At 38.1% G+C, this 18,909-nt stretch overlaps 1 protein-coding gene across 11 annotated transcripts in view; it reads right to left on the bottom strand.

Annotated features, from left to right (window-relative positions):
• The window catches only part of LOC122797235 (pituitary adenylate cyclase-activating polypeptide type I receptor-like), a 1,630,218-nt gene that overhangs the window by 265,080 nt on the left and 1,346,229 nt on the right, over window positions 1-18,909 (bottom strand). For all 11 annotated transcript variants that reach the window (XM_044066074.1, XM_044066073.1, XM_044066075.1 and 8 more), the window contains one exon: window positions 11,459-11,528. In XM_044066074.1, the coding sequence (XP_043922009.1) occupies window positions 11,459-11,528 (70 nt within the window). The remainder of the gene's footprint in view (window positions 1-11,458; window positions 11,529-18,909) is intronic.

Genomic DNA, 18,909 nt, shown 5'->3' with positions numbered 1-18,909 from the left:
TTTTGCTGCTAGTAATATCCATTGACACGAAATTCTGTACCATTAGCTACAAGCATTAGCACATCATTATCAACAATTTGCAAATGGAATGACTTCCTGACGTTGAAAAGTAGGGCTTTGAGTTACATTATCACCTTCCAATGATGTCTGAGTTTGTCAGCTCTTCATTGTCTATGGTTTCATCTACTGAAAAAACAAAATCAATTAAACAATGACTTTGCTAACCCTTATTAAAACAAACTGAAAGGACTGGAGATTAGCTTTTTTCCACATTTATTCTCAAACAAGACTACACAAAAACCAATGAAATATTACAACTAAAACATATTTTTTAAAAATAGCACTGTCACGAAGGAAGTAAGAGCTGACAATATCACTATAGTTTGGCATCTAATAACTGGAAATAGTACTGTCATGTAAATCCATAAAATATATGCTGCAAACACTCTTTACTTTGTTTAAGCTGTATGCCTTGTACATAAAACCATTTTTGCAAGAAGAAAAATTGCCCGCAACATACAGTGTAGATAAAGCACCCTTACAAAATAAAAAGATAATCAGGATCATGGGCATTTATTCTGTATTCCCTCTCCTTTGATCATCACGTGGTAATTCTTGAAAGGAAAGTATGTTTCTTAGCAGATCTAGTAGCAAATGATACTTTATATAGAACCAGAGACAGTGTTGTCCACCTATATTCAGCATTGATCTCAGACTATAGTGCTCCATTTGGTATATGTCTCGCATAACTTGTCAACAAACTCAAAAAATACCCAGAGGTTCCTAAAATAGAAAGAAAGGAGGAAAGAAATCTAGTCTTAACAACCTTACTTAGCAAGACAGAATGAAATATATAGTTCCCCTTCAAAAGGTCGAACGGCTGAAATCTCAAAATGCATATAGCCGAAACCATATGCTCGAATTTCAGAAGCTCGTCCTTCTGAAAGGGAAAGAAAAAAAAAGCAAGAAAGCACAAAACAGTGTTTCTGCAGAGGGGCAAGCCCCCCTGCACCCTCCACCCCCACTACTTATTTATTCTAACTTCGAGATCGCACTACAGCACAGAAAGGGAAATCTCCCATTCTGCACTGTATGCCGATCCCCATTCAGATGGTCGAGCTTCTGAAATTTCGAGCATATGGTCTCGACCATATGCATTTCAAGATTTCAGCCATGCGACCTTCTGAAGGGGAACCACATACATACATATATATATATATATATATATATATATATATATATATATATATGTGTGTGTGTGTTATATATATATATATATATATATATATATATATATATATATATATATATATATATATACATATGCATATATCTATATCTATATATATATGTTCCTAGGTTCATAGGTAGGTACTAGGCTATTTGCCCGAAGGCATTTATAAGCCTAGCCAGAATGTGTTGGCCGCCCCCTTAGATTAGTTCCCTGTGCTTCTGTCCAGCAGAGCCATTGAAGTGATCCCTGGGGTAAACTTTCTGTTTCCCATCCACTCGTCAAGGTTTCTCTTGCAGAGGGTTAGCGAGGAGCTCTGCCTAATGTAGATTGGAATATTGTTCCACTGAATAGGAAGTCTCTGGGACAGAAATCTATCCCTCCAGCACGTCCTATTTATTGTTGTGGTGAGGTTTAGATCCCTGGAGCGTGTGGCTTGGGGGGATATGGTTTTCTTTAGGTGGAACATGTCCATCAATTCTGGGTTGGACATGGCCTTGTATGTCAGGCAGAGATCACCTCTGAGTAGGCTTTATGCAACCAAGTACAGCTGGAGTTTCTTCAGTTGAGCTGCATAGGGCATCTGCTTGAGGCCAGTGATCCTCTTGGTGAGGTACTTCTGTGGTCTTTCCAGTTGATGCAGGTGTCTTGTAAGGTACATCCCAAATGGAGCATTGTACTCTATGATGGGTCTGATGAGTGATGCATAGGGGGGCCCAATGACCTCTTTCAATCTGGATGCAAACCCTTTTGTGATTAGGTGGGCCACTTAGAAGGATTTTCTAACCACTTTGGCAATGTGATTATCAAAGGAGAGGTTACTATCTACTTGACTCCCCAAATCCCTTATTACGTCTTCTGTATTTAGGGGGCTACCACCTATGTGGTAGTTTGTGGGTACTTTGTTTTTTCCAAAGAGGCTGACTATGCACTTTTTGGCATTTAGCTTGAGGCCATGGTTTTGATACCAGGTGTCTGTCTCAGTGAGACTCTTTTGGAGGATGTCTGTCAGCTGGAGAATCAATTATAGCCCCTAGTTTGCAGTCATCTGCGAACTTGGTCAGCCATAGTCCTCCTGTGCTTGCCTAGACCTCTGAGAAGTATATGCCGAACAGGAGGGGGTCCTAGGATTGAGCCCTGGGGAACATCAGTTGTAACCGGTTTAGAGTCAGACCTAGCTCCCACAACTCTTACCATGTGGGTTCTGTCCGTGAGCCAGTTGGCAACCCATCTCGTGTCGTACGGATTTATGTTCAGGCTGGTGAGCTTGTCTATAATACCTGAGTGGGGAATGGTGTTGAAGGCCTTTGCAAGGTCTAGGTAGGCTGTGTAGACCACCTTTCCCTCGTCTATAGCCTTGGTAACTGTCTCAAAGAAGTCCACCAAGTTTAGGAGGCATGATCTGCCCTTAACAAAGCCAAACTGGGTAAGGTCCAGTGTTTGGAGGTTTCCAATGTCTTTGTTAATGAGATCCATAATGATGCGCTCTATAGCTTTGCAGACCAAGATAGTCAGGCTTATATGGTGATAGTTCCCGGGGTCTGTTGTGGCTCCACCTTTGTGGAGTGGAATAATGATTGCTGTGCACCACTTTGTGGGAACGTAGCCTGTGGAGAGACTAAGTTCAAACAGTGTGTTTAGGTGAGGGGTTAGTTCATCTTTGAGCTCGTGTAGGACACAGCCTGGGACACCGTCCGGTCCCATTGATGCTGTGTTTTTGGCTTTGGAGAGGGCTGTTTTAACCTGAGTGTCTGTGATTTCAGGGGCACTATATTCTTCTGGTATAATTATGGGCCCTTTTGGGGGTGAGGGGGGGTGAAGTTTGCACTGAACCTGTCTGCCAGGATGTTGGCTATTTTGGTTTGTTCAGTGAATTTTGTGCCATTCTGCACTACCTCAGAGCAGATCTGAGAATTGCCACTTAGATTCTTGACATAGCTAAAGAATGTCTTGGGGTTATCTTTGAAGTCCATGGCAATTTATCTTTCGAAGCTAGCCTTGGATGATTTTATGAGGGAACGTAGTTTCTTGCTGATACTGATCAGGGATGTCTTCCATTCTTGGGATTTTACTCTTTTCTGTACTAGTTTCCTCCTTCTATTGTACAGCCTGTTTATGGCTGGGGTCCACCAGACTGGTTTCTTTTTCTTGGAGGAGTGAGTCTTGGTTTTGTTTGGGATAGCACGATCCATGCATTCTTGTAGGTGCCCATAGAGTGCATTAGTAAAGGATTTTGCAGCTTGGACAGCATTATCCTTTAGCATGGGGGCTTTGAAACTTCCCACCTCGGTCTTAAGTAATGTGAAGTTTGCTTTTGAAAAGTTTTTCACAGTGGTTTCTTTGACCGGGGGGTGGTGATGGAATGTGGATATCCAGAGTGATTAGTTTATGGTCAGATCTAACCAGTGAGGGGTTGACCTCCGGTGTGGAACACCGGTCGCCCATGTTGGTGATGACCAGGTTCAATATGTTGTCACCTCTGGTGGGGGTGTTGACCAATTGATCCAGGGCATTTGAGTTTATAAATTCTAGGAAATGTTGGGCAAGGGAGTTTGTACTTGTGTAGTTTTCCCAGTTAATGTTTGGGTAATTGAAATCACCTAATATCAGGGTGTTTGGTAGGACCTTTATGTTTCCCAGTGTTTCCAGGAATGCGGAGTGGGGCTCCTGGGACATGGTGGGTGATCTGTAGCTAGCTATAATTTGAATAGCAGTTTTTCCTATTGTTAGTTGCACGTGGATTATCTCTGAAGCATTGTGCTGTGCCACTAACCTGGAGGTGTGGTTATCCTTGATGAATACGGATACTCCCCGCCTTTTGTATTTCGGTCTGGGTTTTGTGGCCGAAATGTATGGTATGAGTAAAGGTAAAGAATTATTGACCCAACAGGGAATCAGAATGCCCACAGTAAATCATTATTAGCAGCAAAGTAAAAACTGCCCTCTTGGTAATACTGGCTGGTAATGCAAGCTGGTTTACAAAGTTCATTGAACATGTGGGAGAGACAGACAAATGTAAGTTTTGTAAAACCAAATTGGAAACGGTTGAACACCTTGTTGCTGGTTATGACATACTAATGGCAGTAGGACTGTATACTGAAAGGTATAATAATGCGGCACTGGGGATTGTGCAAACATTATGGTAGTAAAGTGGCTGAAAAACACTGGAAACATAAGCCACAAAGCATCATAGAAAATTATGAAGTTTATATCACATGGGATCACCCATTATCAAAAGTTCAAAAGATAGATGCTAGAAAACCAGATATAGTGATCCAAGAAAAGAAGACAAAAGTAGCATTGATCATTGAAATCGCCAAACCCAGTGACTACAGTGCATTGCATGCAGAGAGACACAAAGTCATAAAATATCAGGATCTGCAGGCAGAAACAAGAGCAATTTGGAAGAAGGATATCCAGACAGTTCCAATGGTAGTAGGAGCAATGGGTCTTATAAAAAAGAAAACCTCGTACGAATTGCAGAAGGAGTCATTCCTTGGCACATTGTGGGTGCTGCGAAGAGCACTTTTGGCTACCATCAAAGACTGAAACAATACTAATTTCATGAACTTTAATCATACTTTGACTTAGGAATGGGGTCCATTCCTGTCATAGTATTAGAAACCCAAAAGTTTTGGAGAAATTAAAAAGAGAGTTCAAGAAAAGAAGACAAAAGTAGCATTGATCATTGAAGTTTCCACACCCAGTGACTACAGTGTTTGTGTACAGAGAGACACAAAGTCATAAAATATCAGGATATGCAGGCAGAAACGAGAACAGTGTGGAAGAAAGATACCCAGACAGTACCAATAATTGTAGGAGCAATGGGTCTTATAAAAAAGAATCTACAATCGTATTTAGATATGCTATCAATCCATGTAACCCCATAGGAATTGCAGAAGGAGTCATTACTGGCCACATTGCTGTAAAGAGCACTTCTGGCTGACATCAAAGACTGCAACAATACTAATTTCATGAAATTTAATTGTACTTGGACTTAGGAAAGGGGTCCTTTCCCATCATGGTATTAGAAACCCAAAAGATTTGGAGAAATTAAAAAAAGAGAGAGAGAGAGAGAGAGAGAGAGAGAGACTGTCTTGGAGTTAAAAGCTATTACATGCCTGTTCTGCTATTAATAAAGAAAGCAATGTTGCTAGATCAAACAAGAGAATTTTGAATAGTGACAACATCTCCCCATTACAGTGACCTAATCAGGCAACATATGTTTGAATTCTACTTTATAGTGTAAAATATTTTATTTTCTTGGTTAGTTAGTCATAAAGTTTGACTTCCACCTATTGTTATTCAGACAATTACAAGTCTAAACATTTTTTTTTCTTACAGTAGCAAAGCTAAGTAAGTTGGCACCCTGGGTAGTTTCCCAGACAGGTGTCCTCTCAACCTAATATTGTTTTCAAAAAAAAAAACATGCTGGACATCTGTAACTGTACCAAGGTGTTTAAAACAGTTAGCAACACACACACACACACACACACACACACACACACACACACACACACACACACACACACACACACACACACACACACACACACTGAACTTCACTGCCAACACAAATGCATTGCAGTTATTCATTTACGTATGTCCGTGGCTTTATAAATGTTCTGGAATTCCACCCCTTCAGCAACTTGCAATCTTGGACCCTAACAACTTGCACCTGGGGCAGCGACAACCTCTATCCCACCAAAGTTATGGATCCATTGTCTACATCCATTTTTCTCTCAAATGTTTAAATTCACCATGCATTATTTGTGCAGGACCACCCTAAACAGGGTGAGTACATATTCAGCTATCACGCTACCAAATGAACTGCTGGTATTAAAGATATTTATCCTAAATTCCAGAAGATGTAGAAATCTTGTAACTAAGCTGCTAGGTCTTTTCCACAGCCATGTTACTGTGCGGTATTGCTCCAAATGTAAAGAAGACATGCATTACCACAGCCACATGAACCTGCCTAATTTCTTTACCTGTGTTTGAGATATCAAAAAAAGGCTCTATCTATGGTTTGCTTAAAGAGTGTGATGCAAATACTTTCACTCACCTTTTCAGAATTACTAATAAAAATTTATTGAAGAATGAAAACTGATGTGTATAAAAAAAGCCCCTTTTGTAGATTGCACTGATTTTTTTAATTTGATTTCATGTCTTACCTTTAGTTAGAACCTCAGCTCTTTTGCGGTACGCTAGTTTAACTCTCTGTGATCCTGAACATGTATCAGAATGTAATCACAGCCAGTGTGGAATCCCTTATTTTGCTTTTATTATTCACTCAGAGTTATGACACAAGTATTGTATCGGTCTCTTGCTGTTTCCCTCTGTATACATTCCATGACCATTCAACTTCTTGGTTTATCATCTTTCTTTATGCAAACAGTAGTACCAATTAGTCTGCACAGTTATAAAATGACACAGCTAGGAAGAGAGAGATCTCTAACTTCAAAACAATTGTCACAAAACATGACTATACCCAAAGTTCTGCTACCTGATCCATTACCAAGTCTGGGCAATGTACTAGACACCTGACAAGTAACTTTCTGCCTACATCCACATAAATAAAACAGTTACAGGAATAGGTCACTTTACTGATATTTTTTTGTCAGGTGCTTATTGGTAGAAACAATTTTGGTAAAATTACTTCCACAGATCTTGGAGTACATATATTTCAGTAAGAGACTAGCGGGATATTTTGTGGCTCTGTGCTGGTACTGCTCCTATTTGGCATCTACTTCTTGCAGGTGAAGCTAAATGTCAAGGGCCTTTGGTTGACCAAGTTCACAGATGACTACCTGTTGGAAGGTATCACAGACTCTGTCATGAAACAAACATTTTACAAGACGGTCTAACACAGAATAAAATCCAATGCCAAGAAATGCATTATAGTGCCTTTTGGTAAAAATGTCACCCACGCTCATTATTCTATCAATAAGACACCTGTAAAAGTTGACCTGGTAGTCAGGGATCTGGGAACATATGTAGTCAGTAATCAGGCTTTTAGCCAACATGTGACCAAGGTAGTAAGAAAATCATTCTATGTCACCCAATTTGTATGTAAGGGCATGGCATCCAGGTTCAAGTAAGTCATTACTTGGTCCTTACCAAACCCATCTCTGAGTATAATGCCTCTTTTGTATATACATAACCAGACATATGCAATAGTTGGTATAGCCACAAAGATTCCTTACCGGGAGAATCCAGGGTATAAACATATTGTCCACATGGATTGCCTTAAACCCCTATCTCTATACTCTGTCTCCTAGAGGTCAATGAAAGGCAATCTATGCCTGACATACAAGACATCCTTGGATCCAGCTCTGATGGACCTTTTTCAAATCCACATAACAAACAGTATCAGAACCACTAGATTCAAGTATTTAAATTATGCTTGTGACATAAATAAGATATGTTGGAGAGACAGATGTGTGTCTCAGGGGCATACCTCTCAACCATACCAAATTACTTGTTTTTTACCGAGTTTTGTGGTCCAAATGAAGGGGTGCCATGATTCCTGAGTGGCACCTCTTCATTCCCGATTTTTTTCATTCATTTTTTTAAGTTTTTGAATTACCGCACTGTCAGAGCTGACGTAATCACGTGCGCGATGACGTCAGCTCCATCACAGCTACCGGCAAGATCACACTGTCATTTCCGGCTGATATTGCTGAAATGCGAGTGGGAAATCTCACTTGCGATTACAGGGAAATGTATTTACAGCACCTAGCTTTGAATTGTGCAGGCCATTCGTATCTCGCTAATGAGTACATAGCTCTCACTTTGAATGCACTCACTCAGGGATGCTTGGGCGCTCGTTTTGGATCCAGTGTGTGCGTGTATGTGTGTGTGTGTGTGTGTGTGTGTGTGTGTGTGTGTGTGTGTGTGTGTGTGTGTGTGTGTGTGTGTGTGTGTGTGTGTGTGTGTGTGTGTGTGTGTGTGTGTGTGTGTGTGTGTGTGTGTGTGTCTGTGTGTGTCAGTTTTGTCCAGATTTGTTGAGCTAAGAGTTAAGAGCTATGGTGGGAAGTGAGAACAGAATTTGTATTCCCCCATTACTGGCTTTGTTGTTTGCCAGGTTTTTGTGCTAAGAGTTGAGAGCTATGGTAAGTGAGAAGTGAGAACTGAATTTGCATTCCCCCATATTGGCTTTGTCCATTTTTTTGTGTTAAGAGGTTGAAAGGCTGAGCTATGGTGAGAAGTGAGAACTGAATTCACTAAATGATAGCCATTGAGTTTCAGTCTTCCTATTTTTTAGGAAACTGCTGATTTGGCATAGTGGTTTGTTGCTCTGATGGTAGTGTATATAGTGTATAGGGTCCTGGGTTCAAGTCTTGTCAGTGAAATGTATGGTGGTAACACAGCATTTTATTCTAACAACTTTCTGAAATTATACAAGCAATGGTTAAAATGTGTCGCTGGTAACTCCCTAGCCACCACCACTTGTGAGCTTTGTCCAGCTTTTTTGTTCTAAGAGTTGAGAGCTATGGTGAGAAGTGAGAAGTGAATTTGCATTCCCCCATTATTGGCTTTGTTTGTCCAGGTTTTTTGTGCTAAGAGGTTGAGAGCTATGGTGAGAAGTGAGAACTGAATTCACTAAATGATAGCCATTGAGTTTCAGTCTTCCTAGTTTTTAGGAAACTGCTAATTTGGCATAGTGGTATGTTGCTCTGACTGTAGTGCATAGGGTCCTGGTTTCAAGACTTGCCAGTGACATGCATGGTGGTAATAGCATTTTATTCTAGCAACTTTCCAAAATTATACAAGCAATGTTTAAATGTGTCCCTGGTTTTTGACCTTTTGCCCCCCCCCCCCCAAAAAAAAAAATTAACTTGAAAATAAGTGTGAAAAGCTGTACAAGATGCCTATGGCTTACACTGCTGTCATTCTATTTATAGTGTGGGTGTGGAAGTAGACTTTTATGATGAAAATATTCTGAATTGGGCAGTTTTGTCATTATTGGTTCATGCATTTTGTTTCATTGCCTACAGTACAGCCTACTGGAAAAATGTTCAAACAATAAATTTAAAATACGTTCTAACAAGTGTGTTGTACTATACAAGGAATATAACTTAATAAAGTCCGGAAGGTGTATCAAAGAAAAGAACACATATGTTTCTTGTTTTGTGTGCAAGGGGCTAATGATATGAAAACAGCCCAAAGGTAATCTTTATTCACGACTGACCAGATGCATTTTCTTTGGATGTGGTGTGGGTTTCAATGTTATTTCAATGAATGTGAGTTTCAAGGGTAGAGAAGTTTTAATGCCAAGTCTATTTTCATTGAGATAGTATTGCTTTGCTTAGCAGATGTCAAAATAAAATCCAAATAATAATTGTAGAAGTAAAGCAGTATGCACACATTAGTGTTTATGGTAAATGGGGTGAAATCACCATGTATTAGGCAATGGGACATTGGAATGGTTGCAGGAGGTCAGTGGTGGCATATTTTGTTTGTCTATTCTTCAGTTTGCATTTGAAAGTTGATATCCCACAATTCCACTGGAGTGGGTGGGGTTAAATAAGTATGTATGCAAACTAGATGTTAATCAGCGTACAGATTTGTACATATTTTTCATGGGCCTGGTCCAGATTTTTGATGTTTCCAGGTTGAGAGGTATGCTCAGGGGATCCCCATGTTTTGGAATAGGTTCCCATCTATGTGAAGCAGAGTCCTTCCCTAACCCTATTTAACTCTAACCTTGACCAACAGATGGGAAATCAAAAATTCACCCCAGGTCAGGCCCCCAATATCTCTAATAGACAGAGGTAGACAATAATGCCCAAACTAACATAATCCCCCCATACATAACCTCTAGAAACTTCTTAACATACCCTTCCTAATAAATGCCCATGTTACATAGTGACACAACTGGGTTGGAGTTCAAGGCTAGACATATAAAGGTCCTGGTGGTCATTAGCCTAGTATAAACCTATGAAGCTACGAACCTAAGAGAAGGTGGTGAGTTTTTAATAACATATTTATTAATTATAAACTCCCATTACCTAAGATACTACAAAGGTTACCCTAGTAATATCATGACTTTGCTGTAATGCATTCATTTCCTCAAGGAAATACCACTGCACACCTCACTCCACATTACAATTATTGTAATGATTGAAGCAGAAGGCAGAATTGGAATGTTGTGTGAGTTTAGCTAGCTGTGATAGAATAGTGGACTAAAACCTATGAAACAAGGGTTCTATTAACACCTTGAAATCCTGCTCGAGATGGTATGAACAGGATGGGGGGGTTAACTATGCTAAAAGGAACATCTGACTGTGGACATACAATGAGAGTGGTGAAGCGTTAACAACAGCAAAGGGATGCCCTGGAGAAAACACTCATCCACCAAGTTGAGCAGATCGTAACCTTTACAATGGGTGCACTGTAGCATGCAGTTATATAGGTAAAGTATAGTGGACACCCAGTGGTGGTAAAGGTCACATGTCCCTATCCTTGGGATGGGTTGGGGCCTTTACAGATATGATCTCATTAATGGGAAGGCAGAAAATTTGCAAGAACACTCAATTCTGCCTGGATGACAGCATCTCTGGATGGCTATCCTTTCTGTGTTGGGGGTACTTAATATGTTGGGGAAGTCTTAACAGTCATCAGGCAAGGAGGCAAACAGCAAGCTAGAAAAAAATGCATGAATGTTACAAATACACACATTGACTTGTAATAGACATTCAATTAGTTACGCTAAAGCTTTATATACTTTTCACAGATTATTTCTGAAAGTAGGCTGTTGTATTAGGTATACATTCCTGAAAATTAAATGCAAATGGATAAGTAAAAAAGTTATTTTTGTGAAACATTATTCAGTTGTACAATTTTCAGTAGTCTCATATATAAACATTAACTTTGGAGCATACCTCTCAACATCTTATAGAAAGAAATCTGGAAAAGCCATGAATAAAAGGAGGACAAAGGCCCAAAATAGGGACAATTTTTAAATATTGCTCTTACAAACTTAAAAAGTTGATAGAATAACAGGTTTTGCATTAGCATGAATTTTCTGAAGGGTATGAAGTCTGAAACTCAAATGACTGTCATTATTTTCTAATTTCAGTCTTTAACGATTTGCCACTAATTTGCCAGAAAACCACAATTTTATGAAAAATGGATCAAAAATAGGAGGCAAAAATCTGGGCAGTGCAAAAATCTGAACAGTTGAGAGGTATGCTTTGGAGGCTGCATTTCCATCATCCTTACCATGATTGATCCAACGACAGGTCCTTTTATTACCCACCACAAAGCGGTATTATCATTCATGTCCCAACAACTGGAAAAAAAAAGAACGTATAAGGAAAGAAGCAAAATTTTTTTTGCTTTATAAAAATAAAACATAAATGTTTGACTTTAACTTTAATCTAACAACGCAAGTCACGCTGAGGTTTGCTGGTCCGTGGGCATTTAGTCGACAGTCCAGTACTTACAGTAACAGACAACTGGCAAATCAGCATGTTAGTGGATATATGTTGTACACAGAAAGCTAAGTTTCCTGAAGTAGAATATAAGGCATGGAAGTGGGTATGTAGGAGATGGATGCTTGGAAAGTAGTTTTGGATTATTGGAGTCCATATGAGATGGAGGTTTGCAAACTACTTTTGGGTTAGTATATAACTTGTACACACCACTATCAGAGTTTAAAATGCACTCCAAAGATCTTATTTTTGTTTTTTTTTAAATTCTCCCACTTCTCCACTCCCCATTCCTTCAAATATTAAAGCAAAAGTCAGGGGTGACTGGGACCCCTTTTTCTGCAGCATAGCAGGGGACACTTTCTAGAGAGAAGAGTCTTAGCATCCTCAGGGATTAATTTTTTGCTGCTCTCATCCCACATCTGCATCATGTACATAAAATGATGCATTGATTTTTCAGTGTCTGCCATTTTGAGACCTCTGTAGCTGACAAGATACCAGTCAATCTGAGGCCGTAAATGCATACAAGTTTCCAATGATATGCCATAACAGCTGAAGGTGAGTACTACAGAAGACCAAATGTGAATGGCGATGCAGAAGAGAAAGCATGAATAGGGAGACTGAAAACATAAGTGAGAAAGTGAATATTATATAATATATAGAATATAGACAGATGAACATATTCCATAATATATAGCATATAGACAGATGAACATATTACATAATATGCAGAATATAGACAGATGAACATATTATATCATATACAGAATATAGACAGATGAACATATTACATAATATATAGAATATAGATAGATGAACATATTACATAATATATAGAATATAGACAGATGAACATATTACATAATATGCAGAATATAGACAGATGAACATATTACATAATATGCAGAATATAGACAGATGAACATATTATATAATACACAGAATATAGACAGATGAACATATTACATAATATGTAGAATATAGACAGATGAACATATTACATAATATATAGAATATAGACAGATGAACATATTACGTAATATATAGAATATAGACAGATGAACATATTACATAATATGCAGAATATAGACAGATGAACATATTATATAATATACAGAATATAGACAGATAAACATATTACATAATATGCAGAATATAGACAGATGAACATATTATATAATATACAGAATATAGACAGATAAACATATTACATAATATATAGAATATAGACAGAGGAACATATTACATATTATGCAGAATATAGACAGATGAACATATTACATAATATGCAGAATATAGACAGATGAACATATTATATCATATACAGAATATAGACAGATGAACATATTACATAATATATAGAATATAGATAGATGAACATATTACATAATATATAGAATATAGACAGATGAACATATTACATAATATATAGAATATAGACAGATGAACATATTACATATGCAGCAATTGGAGAGACCCCAAAAGTTCCTCACCAAAAGGATAAAGGGACTCCAAAATCTATCATATGCTGCCAGATTGAAGAAACTCCAGCTCTATTCAGTCGCATACCGTCTGCTCAGAGGTGACATGTGCCTGACATACAAGGCCATGTCCAACCCGGAATTAATGGACATGCTCCACCTCAAAAAATCCAAATCCACCAAAACCACTAGAGCAAGCGACTTAAACCTTAGCACGGATATAAATAGGACGTGCTGGAGGGATAGATTTATCACTCAGAGACTCCCTATGCTGTGGAATAAAATCCCGGTCCATGTGAGGCAGAGCACCTCGCTGACTCTGTTCAAGAGAAATCTAGACCTGTGGATGGGAGATCGTAGGTTTACCCCGGGAATCATCTCTGGGTCACTGCTGGACAGAGGCACAACAAACTAATGGGCACAGTATTTTTTCATATAAGGGGTGGCGTAAGCCACAATAATTTGGGCTAGGCTTATAAATGCCTTAGGGCAGATAGCCTAGTATAAACCTATGAACCTATGAACCTATGAACATAATATGCAGAATATAGACAGATGAACATATTATATAATATACAGAATATAGACAGATAAACATATTACATAATATATAGAATATAGACAGAGGAACATATTACATAATATGCAGAATATAGACAGATGAACATATTACATAATATATAGAATATAGACAGATGAACATATTACATAATATGCAGAATATAGACAGATGAACATATTACATAATATGCAGAATATAGACAGATGAACATGTTACACTGAATGCAGAATATAGACAGATGAACATATTACATAATATGCAGAATATAGACAGATGAACATATATAATATGCAGAATATAGACAGATGAACATATTACATAATATGCAGAATATAGACAGATGAACATATTACATAATATGCAGAATATAGATAGATGAACATATTACATAATATGCAGAATATAGACAGATGAACATATTATATAATATACAGAATATAGACAGATGAACATATTATATAATATACAGAATATAGACAGATGAATGCAAGTAAACTTCTTTTCTGGGTCATTTTAAGTCTAGTCAATTTTCTGCATCTCTTGTTGGAAAGATAAACACCTTAACCATTATGCCAACTCCCAAAGGACTTTGGCATCATCTCTATATCCTTTAAGGTGTTTTCTCTTCACAGGTAGTCATCATCAGACAGCTTGTACATATTTACAAGTATCTGATGACTAAATGTTATCAAAGTAAGGTGTTTATATTGATATATAGAATTTGAGCAATGAAAATATTAGTTCAGATAACGTCCCATTGTATTTTATGACTGGTCTATCACATTTGTATCAGTTTACATTCTACTGATTATATTTAGTTCTGCCAGTGCAATTTTCTATCTTTTGCATTTTTCTAAGACTGAATACATACCCTGCAAGCAGAATTACAGATATATTTATCACTCTAGAATGCATGCTCAGTTATCAGGATTTGTAGCACGAACGTAGACTAAAAATATTGTTTTCACTCAAAATGGCACTCGTAAATCCAGTTATTTAATAGTTTATCAATTAATGATGGAGAAACCATGTGTGTTTAGAATATGAAAACGTTCTAACACCTTAAATCACACTGCAGGATAGAATGAAATGAAGCTGTACAGAGTGTGATGCTGAAATACTGAAACTGGAATATAATGTAAGGTGTGCTTAAAAGAAGCCTATTCTGCCCACCTCCGCAATGTTATTATTTATGCACACTGACTTCTACCCCCAGATTGCAGCTTGTTCCCCCTAGATTTACTGACATTCTTCATAAAGTTAAACATATTTAAGGGAACATATACAAATGACTGAACTAAGTTGATACAAAGAATCACTAGCATTAATACTATGATATCCAGTACATTAGGATCTGTTCATAGGTTCATAGATTCATAGGTTGGTACTAGGCTATCGGCCCTAGGGCCTATGCAAGCCTAGCCATAGCAATTCCCTGGCTATTTCTTCCCACACTATTTAATTCCCTAGACCCCTGTCTAGCAGGGTGACTGACATGATCCCCAGGGTGAATTTCCTTTCTCCCATCCAATCGTCAAGGTTCCTTTTGAAGAGGGCCAAGGAGGCACTCTGCTTGACATGTATGGGCAGTCTATTCCAGAGTCTGGGGAGTCTCTGGGTCAGGAACCTATCACTCTAGCATGTTTTGTTTATTGTGATGACAAGGTTTAGATCCCTGGAGCATGTGGCTCTGAAGGACTGGGATTTCTTTAAGTGTAGCATGTCCAACAGCTCTGGATTTGACATGGCCTTGTATGTTAAGCAGAGATCGCCTCTGAGTAGAAGATATGTGACAGAGTATAGCTGGAGTTTTTTTAAGGTGGTCAGCATAGGGCATCTGCTTTAGGCCTGTGATTCTTTTAGTGAGGTATTTCTGCGTCCTTTCCAGTTGTTGCAGATGTCTTGAGAGGTACATACCAAATGGGGCATTGTATTCTATAATGGGTCTAATGAGGGATAAGTACAGTGGGACAATGACCTCCTTTTTCTGGATGAAAAGCCCTTAGTGATGAGGTGTGCCACATAGAAGGATTTCCTGGCTGTTGTGGCGATGTGGTTATTGAAGGGGAGACCACTGTCCACCTGTGTCCCTAAGTCTCTTATCACACTTTCAGTGTTTAGTGTACTGCCACCTATGCGGTAATTCATGGGTACATGTTTTTTTCCCAAAGGGGATAACTATACACTTCTTGGCATTGAGCTTGAGCCCATGGCTCTAGCACCAAGCATCTGTTTCTGTAAGACCCTTTTGTAGAGTATCCACATCATTTGGGGATTCAATAATAGCTCCCATTTTGCAGTCATCTGCAAACTTTGTTAGCCAGAGTCCCTTAGTGTTGGCCTGTACTTCAGAGAAGTAGATGCCAAACAAGTGCGGCCCCAGGACTGAACCCTGAGGTACTCCACTTGTCACTTGTCTGGAGCTGGATTTGGAGTCAGCTACTTTTACAGTGTGGATTCTGTCAGTAAGCCAGTTGGCAACCCATCGAGTATGCCCAGCTTACCAGCTTAGTAAGTTTATCTATGATTCCAGAGTGGGGGATGGTGTCAAAGGCCTTGGCGAGGTCCAAATATAATAAAGTGATATGATTTTTAAAGGGCAATGCTGCATTTTTTAATTATCAAACTTTGCAAAATTTGTTACTTGGTATATATGTTATGTCATCAGTGGATTAGTGACGGTCTGGTACTTGTAACACTGATTTAGCAAGCACAAACATGTTTAAAGATATGCTGAGAATAAAAAGTAAATCTTGATCGCACGGGTAATTATCTCATTCTGCAACAACATTTCTTAAAAGTGCAGTGTCGTTTTATCACTCAGTATAGTGTGACACAAATTATGCACCCTGTGTGTGCCTTTCTTAGTTACAGCTTCCCTACAGACTTACTGATTTGTATGTAATCTTTTGCCTTAGTGCCTACAGAGATACTGTTAGAATGACATAGATTAAATCTGACCCTGGCTTGTGCTGCTGAGGTGACAGGTGCTGGTGGAATTCTTGCCTTGCATTTATTCTTGAAAGAAGTAATTCTGCTCTTGAGAAGCTGCACAGTAAAATTCAAAGCAAAAATGGTACAAGGCATGTCTTGAGCAGTCTGACTTTAATGAGGTGATTTCTAAAACACAAACGTCAGCACACACACACACACACACACACACACACACACACACACACACACACACATCCATCTCTCTCTCTCTCTCTCTCTCACTTTATATATATATATATATATATATATATATATATATATATATATCTACACACACACACACACACACACACACACACACACACATACACACATATATATATATATATATATATATATATATATATATATATATGTATGTATGGGTCTACTTTGTTTCATTGAAAGCTCATTTCACTTAATTTGAATTCACCATGACAAAATTGCTGAAAGTTAAATTACAGAAAACTCATTTCACTGAATCTCATTTCACTGATGTGAAGTACTGGCACTGGATAGAGTACTGTAAGTCATGTAAAAGGTATATGCTCTTTTCCCCAGTGTAGTGCAATCCTGGAGTTAGTATATATAGTTAAGAGGGGTGTGGGAGGCACAGCCCCCCACAATGGAGTGTGTGTGGGGAATAGTCCCCACTTAGTTTGGATATATATTGTCTTCTGGAAAGAGTTAGTCATTGGTGTTGTAAGTATACATGTCTATGGTTTAAAATGTATTGTTTTGAAGCTTTCCGTGAAATATAATATAAAACCAAACTAGGTGGGGGAGCTATGCCCCCAACACCCCCAATGTTGTGGGCTGTGACCCCCACACCCCCCTAACTATATATACTAACTCCAGGATTGGACTACAATGGAGAAAAGGGCATATTCTTTTTACTTGCCTTACAGTACTCTACACAGTGCAAGTACTTCACTTCAGTGAAATGAGATCCGGTGAAATGAGTTTTCAGTAATTTGAGCTTTCAGTGATTTGGTTAGGGTGAATTCAAATTCAGTAAAATGAGCTTACAGTGAAACAAAGTAGACCATATATATATATATATATATATATATATACATATATATATATATATATATATATATATATATATATATATATATATATAAAACCACAAACGACTCCAGCACTCCAAAGAAATATAAAAAAGAACAAAGCCAGAAGTAGTGTGCTCATATTTAATGGCAAACAAATGGCCTTACAGACCAGTTTCGCCATGTGGCGTCATCAGTGTGTACCAGGAAATGGTATACCTTCAATACATAAAAGATTACATTTAAAGACGCGGTATATATACCTGAAGCTCCATGAAGAAACAAAATAAAACATAAAAAATAACATCACTCCCAATATAGCATCAACAAACTAAATACATTTGTATCCAAAATACCAGCTGACATAGTTATTAACATAACATACATAAAAACTGAATAAATAAATATATTACCAATGGTCATTCAGACCCGGTTTGAATAGTGCACCTGAGTTAATAATCTACACACGTTCCTTTCTAGTCAAAATTTGATGTTTTTGTGAAATTGTAAGATAATCCCCCTCTACCTTGTCTATTCTCAAAAGGTGGACGTTATTGCTCGGATTGTACTTTATTACTGATTTGGTAGCTGAGCAAGAATTTAGTTCATTTTTGGAAAATTTAGTCACAGATAAGGATGACCTCTCATCTTTTAATTCGGAGATGGTGTACTCACAGTATATACAGGGGCAACAGTTTAAGCAATTGATGGACATTACAAAAAAGATATGCTCAAACGACTGGCATTGTAAATTGTTAAAGGCGTACTCTAATGCTAAAATTGCCCCATGGGGGCTGTGAGTATACGTAGAACCTGGAGTTGGGGCTGATGATACATTATTTATGCAAAAGTGGCACAAGGTACAACAAACAGCATCAAATATGTTCATTTTATTACCGATAGAATATTATGAACAACAGTTACCTTTGCTAGTGGCCAAACTTAATGATTGTTATGAGCAAACAACTAAGTTTACTACTGAACAAGGTTACACTGACAAGCATGCCGTATTTTATAAAAGAGACAGAAAAATATGACAAGGAGTTACAAGATTGTAAAATTAAGAAGTACCAACACGATTTAAATGATTTTAAAAGTTAAAGTGCATAGACTTGGAAGAAAATTAAGAGGTCGGTTCGTTTTTCAGAGACTAATAATTCCAATAGGCCCAAGA

Source organism: Protopterus annectens, chromosome 3.part0 (assembly GCF_019279795.1).
Source record: "Protopterus annectens isolate FY-2018-M chromosome 3.part0, PAN1.0, whole genome shotgun sequence".
Classification (NCBI taxonomy): domain Eukaryota; kingdom Metazoa; phylum Chordata; order Ceratodontiformes; family Protopteridae; genus Protopterus; species Protopterus annectens.
Note: the sequence above shows the minus strand (reverse complement) of the source record. Positions and strands in the feature narration are given on the sequence as shown.